The sequence below is a fragment of the Otolemur garnettii genome, unplaced genomic scaffold (genome assembly GCF_000181295.1).
Source record: "Otolemur garnettii isolate 467f Iridium unplaced genomic scaffold, OtoGar3 scaffold00001, whole genome shotgun sequence".
Taxonomy (NCBI): domain Eukaryota; kingdom Metazoa; phylum Chordata; class Mammalia; order Primates; family Galagidae; genus Otolemur; species Otolemur garnettii.
In genome coordinates this window covers 33,816,191-33,823,570 of record NW_003852396.1, presented here as the reverse complement: position 1 = coordinate 33,823,570, position 7,380 = coordinate 33,816,191, and the positions used below count along the sequence as shown (strand labels likewise).

The 7,380-nt window shown below is 38.4% G+C and overlaps 1 protein-coding gene across 3 annotated transcripts in view; it reads right to left on the bottom strand.

The window, feature by feature from the left end:
* Positions 1–894: 894 nt before the first annotated feature.
* LOC100963455 (tripartite motif-containing protein 34) overlaps positions 895–7,380 on the bottom strand; it is a 15,040-nt gene continuing 8,554 nt past the window's right edge. For all 3 annotated transcript variants that reach the window (XM_023512819.1, XM_023512799.1, XM_023512841.1), the window contains 4 exons: positions 3,621–3,643; positions 2,335–2,435; positions 1,999–2,025; positions 895–1,683 (listed from right to left, as the gene is read on the bottom strand). In XM_023512819.1, the coding sequence (XP_023368587.1) occupies positions 1,118–1,683; positions 1,999–2,025; positions 2,335–2,435; positions 3,621–3,643 (717 nt within the window). In that variant the 3' untranslated portion in view covers positions 895–1,117. The remainder of the gene's footprint in view (positions 1,684–1,998; positions 2,026–2,334; positions 2,436–3,620; positions 3,644–7,380) is intronic.

Genomic DNA, 7,380 nt, shown 5'->3' with positions numbered 1-7,380 from the left:
AAAAAAAAAAAAAAAAAGAAAATACAAAAAAGGAGTCTAGTGCAAATGTCCTTATCATAAAAAGATTTTTTTTTTCTTCTGGGTATATGCCTAGTAATGGGATTGTAAAATAAAATAGGAGGTCTAATTTGAGTTGAAGATTCTTCATACTTCCTTCCAAAAACATTGCACTATTTTATAGTCTCACCAGCAGTGTAAAAGTGTTCTCTTCTCTCTACATCCCTGCCAGCATCTGCAGCTTTGAGATTTTGTGATATGAGCTACTCTCACTGGGTATAAGTGATATCTTAGGGTAATTTTGATTTGCATTTCTCTGATGATTAGGAAAGATGAGCATTTTTTCAAATATTTGTTAGCCATTTGTCTGTCTTCATCAGAGAAGGTTCTGTTCATATTTCTTGCCCTGTGGTAGATGAGATTATTTACTCTTTTTTTTGACTTATTTGAGTTCTCTATAGATTCTAGTTATCAATCCTTTGTTAGATTCAGACTATTTATTTTCGCTTAATTTACAATTGCCAAAATGTGGAAACAATCTAAATTCCCACCAATCAAGGAATGGGTCAACAAGCTGTGGTATATGTATACCATGGAACATTATGCAGTCATTAAAAGAGATCAGGACTTTACATCTTTTGTATTAACCTGGATGGAGGAGGAACACATTCTTCCTAGTAAAGCATCACAAAAATGGAGAAGCAAGAATCCAATGTACTCAATTCTAATATGAAGCCAGTAGATGATGCAAAACAAGGTGAGGATAGGGGAATGAGGGAATGGGTAGAGGGGAGGTCAGTGGGGGGTGGGGGTTCATGGTATATGGCACACCTCTTGGGGACAGGACACAATTACAAGAGGGGCTTTACCTAACAAAAGCAATCAGTGTAACCTAATTCTTTGTACTCTCAGTGAATCCCAAACAATAAAATATATATGAGTAAATGAGTGAGTAAATACCTTTCTTAACTCAACCCAAATACAGTAGACCATCTCAAGGATAAATAAAAGAGTCTAAAGTAAAGGGAGGCCACAAGGAAGAGATGATCTGAATGGTGCAGATGAGTGCAGATGCAGGAGATGAGCCTCAAAACAAGGGGTAGGTGAAGGAATGAGAAACTCAGGAGCTTGGTGGACACAGAGTCATGGGGATTGGGCAGTTCCAAGGATTGAAATATGGGTGAGCAGGCTGAGAAAAGCAACATTTAGAGAACCTGTAGATGAGTGACCCATGGTTCGTGATATTGAAAAATGAGACAACGCCTAACTCATAGTCTAGGAAAACCCCAATACGTTGGGGACATACGGACATGGAGAGAGTCAAGATCTCTGGTTCAGAGGAGAAAGAGTCCTCAAATGCACTATACTTAAATTTATTCTGTAGTCCTATAACCCAGTAGCCAAATAGAGGTCTGTATCTGGAGTATACATTTTTGTCATTTGCACCTCTTTTAATACCAAACTTTATACTGCGGGAACGTGTTCTACAGTATACCCCTAGGATCCAAGCAGTCTTCTTGGACACATCTACTTCCCAGTAATGTTTCCCTGAATAGAAATATTGAGATCCCAAGACACCATAGTTACAATACTTAACAGGCCAAATTGGCACAGATGTAACTTGTCTCTGATCTTCTGAAAGGACAAGATTCAAATTTAGGTTGACTGGATTCAGTGTGATGTCCACTGCAGAAAAAAAAATGTACATATATATATATATGTATACATATATATACACACACACACAGAGTATATACAAGATATCAGATGACAGACATAGAGTAGTTTTTTCTAGTGACATTGTGAGGAGGGAACTTGGAAAATGGGAAAAACTTGTATTGAATTGGGAGAAGGAGTAAAACATTGGAGAAATGTATTGTGCTTATGTGTTGAGAGGCACAGAGAAGATAGGAGGCTAAATCATAACATCTCATTGAAAACACAAACTTCTTAAAAGTCATAAGAACAAAGTGATTAAAAGACCTTGTAACCTCTTCTTACCCCAGTAGCATCGGACATCTCTTAGCTCTGAAATAATAAAAGATTTGATGATGTTGATTAGAAACAAAGGAGTAAGTACTGGTGACTATCTTTCCTCTAAAGCAGGGGCAGGGGAGAGCAGTCCTGCAAAGCTATGAGCTAATGAATGAGAGGATGAAACAGATACTCAGCTATTCTCCCTTAGATATAAGCGCATCCTCTTCAATGTAGAATATCACTTCTGCTCTAACTTCCTGCCTCCCTTCTATTCTCATGTGTAAGCTGTATCAGTTATGCAAATTACTCCCTGACACCAGAGGAATACCACATCCACACTCCTCCCCTGCCTCTCCTCACCTCTAAACACTTGCAGCATTCTACTCAGATCGGGAGCATGGAATACAGTCTTCAGTGTCTTGGAAACAGTTTTTGGTTTTTTCAGCACCCAGATCTCACTCCTAAGAATGACAAAATATTAGGACCTCCACATCTCCCATCTTGTGTCCATTCCTGCAACAACATTGGCTTTTTCTCCCTCCACATCACTGAGGTACTTGAACCCTATATTCCCTGAAGAGCCTGAGGAGGGGGGAAGGAAGACACCACTGACCCTGGATCTATAAATGTGTTTGTGTTTTCCTTCCCCTTTACTTTCTGTGTGACCTTGAGAATGTCTTTACCTCTGGAAAGCAGTTTTCTCTTATAAAAATGGAATAATTAAATACTCCTTTGATATCTCATGGAAATAATATAAAATTAGATGAAATAAGGCATAGGAAAAGCCTTTGTACTTCTAAAAATGGTATGTGATATGTGGTCAACTCTCCATCTCAGTGAGTCTTTCAGCGATGGGCCAGAGATATGGGTCTCTGGGCAAATGGAGAGTGAAGCTGCAGATCCTGGCTATCATCTGGGTCTCTGTATAAAAAGCTTATAAGCCTGTGCTCTGGTCTGAAGCTTGAAGTCCAGGGGGAGAAGCAAAAAAAAACTTATGACTACTAAACTAAAAAATATATTTTTGTTAGGAATTTAATGCTGCCGGATGGGTTGGAAACTTTAGATACATTTTTTCTGCATGAACTTTGAAATTTTAGTCTCTTCCTATTCCTGTGCATGAACAGGAAGAGACTAAATATCGGCAATAGAGTCAAAACCACTGTCCCTGAGGCTTGGAATGGCTTTTGGGAATCTAAAGAAAACCTTGTAGAATGACCTTGCTTATTTTATTCTAAACTAAAGTAAATATAAAGGAGCTGTCTCCATGTTAAATTTTGGAATTTGATAAGGCCTCCTCTATGTCATATGACAAGTAGCTATGAAATAAAGACACTGAGCTAGATTCAGAGAGATGAATTAAAGAAGTGAAGCCACAGGGGTCTGGGAATAAAACTTTTCACCCTTAATATCCTCTCTGGCCCTAACTCTGAAATTCAGCCACTATATTTACTAACATAGAAACTCATCCATTCCCAACAGATATGAAACACTCCAATCCTCTTCTGTGACCAACAATTTAAGACAATACTACACCCAAATGTCCTTACCTTGGGAGATTTTTTATTCTGACTGACCACCATAATTATAACAGCTACAAACTATTTTGTCATAACACAAAAGCATCACTGTTGGCTTCCCATACATACCATTTCATGATTCCACTCCTGTCCTAGGAAGAAAGAAAACATGAATCAAGGTATATAAAGATTAGAGAAAATTAATGAAAGACTAGAAAATTAATAAAGAAATTAGGCTTGGCGCCTGTGGCTCAAGCGGCTAAGGCGCCAGCCACATGCACCTAAAGTGGTGGGTTCGAATCCCCAGCCCGGGCCCGCCAAACAACAATGATGGCTGCAACCAAAAAATGGCCAGGCGTTGTGGCGGGCGCTTGTAGTCCCAGCTACTTGGGAGGCTGAGGCAGGAGACTCGCTTGAGCCCAGGAGTTGGAGGTTGCTGTGAGCTGTGATGCCATGGCACTCTACCCAGGGGGATAGCTTGAGGCTCCATCTCAAAAAAAAAAAAGGAAATTATAGAAATCAAAAGTGAGTTATATGAAAACACCAGCAAAATGGACAAACTTTTAATTAGACACACTAGGAAAATAGTCAAGAATGAAAGATGGGGATAGCACCTGTGGTGCAAAGGAGTAGGGCACTGCTGCATATGTCAGAGGTGGTGGGTTCAAACCCAGTCCTGGCCCCCTCCAAAAAAGAATGAAAGATGGGATGTTACCACAGATCTTACAGAAATTAGAAGAATTATAAACATTATGAACAATTGCTTACCACTCAGTTAGATAAGCTAAATGAAATAGACAAATACCTAAAAATACAGAAATTGTTTTTTTATACTGATTTAAAAACTTATAGAAAACATGAATAGACTAAAACATGTAAAGAGATTAAACTGGCTCTGCGCCTGTGGCTTAAGCGGCTAAGGCGCCAGCCACATACACCTAAGGTGGTGGGTTCGAATCTAGCCCAGGCCCACCAAACAACAATGATGGCTGCAACCAAAAAATATCCAGGCATTGTGGCGAGCGCCTGTGGTCCCAGCTACTTGGGAGTCTGAGGCAGCAGACTCACTTGAGCCCAGGAGTTGGAGGTTGCTGTGAGCTGTGATGGCACAGCACTCTACCCAGGGGGAAAGCTTGAGGCTCTGTCTCAAAAAAAAAAAAAAAAAAAAAGAGAGATTGAACTGAAAATTGAAGACATAATGTACGGAAAAAGCCAAACCCAAGAGGCCTCACTAGTGAATTCTGATAAATGTTTAAAAAGAAATAATATCAATACTTTACAGATTATTTCAAAAATAAATGAACAGGGGGGATATTTCTTAAATTATTACATCAGGTTCATCTGACTCTAACAATAAATCCAAAGTCATAGCAAGAAAATAAAGCTATGCTGATATCCCTCGTAACTACAAACACAAAATGCTTCAACAAAATATTAGGGGGTGGTGCCTGTGGCTCAATGAGTAGGGCACCTGCCCCATATACTGAGGGTGGTGGGTTCAAATCCGACCCTGGCCAAACTGCAACAAAAAAATAGCTGGGTGTTGTGGTGGGCACCTGTAGTCCCAGCTACTTGGGAGATTGAGGCAGGAGAACTGCCTAAGCCCAAGAGCTGGAGGCTGCTGTGAGCTATGATGCCACAGGACTCTACTGAAGGTGACAAAGTAAGGCTCTGTCTCTAAAAAAAAAAAAAAAAAATTAGGAAATCAAATCCAGCAAAATAAAAAAAGATTATACATAAATGCAAAGTACAATTTATCCCAGAAATGGAAGAAAATTAATGTAATATACAATTCAATAGAACAAAGAATAAAAACCACACAATAACAATAAACATGAAAAAAATTACTTGACAAGATTCAACACATTTTCATAATAAAAACAAAAGAGAAATAGTAACAGACTAAAAATAGAAGGAAGCTTCCCTAGTCTGCTAAAGGACATCTATTGAAAACCCATAACTAACATCACACTTCATGGTAAAAACTGAATGATTTTTCCCTTAAGATCAGGAAAAAGACAGGAGGTCTGCTCTCACTACTTCATTTAACAAGGTACTACAGCTTCTAGTCAGGGCAGTTACAAAAAACAAATTAAAAAAAGGCATCTATATTGGAAAGAAAGAAGTAAATGTGCCTATTACTCTTTTCTTTCTTGTATTTTTACTTTATTTTCAGCTTTTAATTGATAGCAACTTGAATCTATTAGGTTCAATTATCTTCAGTGATATTAATTCCTACTAGAAAGTTTTACTGTAATAACTTCTAATTTTACTGTAATAATACAATTTTGGCACATGCAAGCATCAAGATTAGGACAGATGCCCAATTTAAAATAACCACTGTGTGGTTAGCAGGAATGTAGGGGTTGGATAGGCTGATTTACATATGATTAACTCATTCATCCCTGAATATGCTGATTTGCTTTTTTTTTTCCTTCTTCTTCTTTTTTTTTGAGACAGAGTCTCACTATGTAGCCTGGGTAGAGTACCCTGATGTTGCAGCTCACAGCAACGTCAAACTCTTGGGCTTAAGCAATTCTCTTGCCTCAGCCTTCCAAGTAGCTGGGACTACAGGCACCTGCTACATCACCTGGCTTTTTTGTTGTTGTTGTAGTTGTCACTGTTGTTTAGTAAGCTCAGGCCGGGTTTGAACCTGCCAGCCTCAGTGTATGTGGCCTGTCCCCTAACCACTGAACTATGGGTGCCAAGCCAATATGCTGATTTTCTTCATATCAAATAAGCAGAAGGGTGGAAGTAGACATGCTAGTGTTTCCCCCCAAAAGTAATTCAAGGTATTGTTACGAGAAAAACAAGGAACGAATATTGAGCATGTTCAGTATATCATTTAGCTGCCTACCATCATCTGCCCTTCCACAAAATTTCAAAAATGAAAATGGCCAAATACATATATCATAAAAATATTACAAAAAATATTAAAAATAGAATTAACACCTTTGTAAGGTGGCCGCCTAAAATCTCAACTAATTTTTGAATCAATTTCAAGTTTAATGTTTCTTCCCAATGTTGAAGGTAGCCCTTACACAAGGAACAACAGCTCCTGAAGCAGACAAACAGTGGACAAATGATAACTAGATCCATCCCAATCACTGCATAAGGAATCCAGATAAAAGGAAAGCCATCATAGGAACCCTTAGGAGCTAAGACTGTAGAGAGGAAACAGCACCAATGCAACAAGTGTCGAAACATGTTGGGGAGGACCAATCAAACTTCCTATCAGGTAAAAGAATTAGTACCTTGGATATCGTTCATTTATCATTCTTTGGGGCTAACATGTAGATATGGGATGTTAACTTCATAAAATTTATTATTTTTGATCTACTAAAATTTTTTTGTTACTGAAAGTGACCAAATAGCAACTCAAACTGGCTTAAATAGAACAGACACCTGGGCAAGTGACATAAACACAATAGGTCTTTCATGAAGATGGTGGCTGAAAAAGCTGTGAAGAGGTTATGGAGGAGCTATACAAAGCGGGCCTAGCATCTTCTCAGTTTTATTTTTACTGAGATAAATTTCACCTTTCACAGTGGACAGTGTAGTAGGTTTTAGTGTATTTGCAACAATGTAAAACCATCAATATATTCATTTCCAGAGTATTTTTTCATCACTCCAAAAATAAACTGTGTACTCATTAGCAATCATTTCCTATTTACCCTTCTCCAGAGCACTGGCAACGACTAACCTAATTTCTATTTCTGTAGATTTCCTATTTAATAGTCATTTAAAAACTTTCATATAAATGGAATCATACCAAAAAATATATATAACTCTGTCTGCCTCTTTCAATTAACATAATATTTTCTTTTTTTTTTTTTTGAGACAGAGCCTCAAGCTGTCCCCCCCGGGGAGAGTGCCGTGGCATCACAGC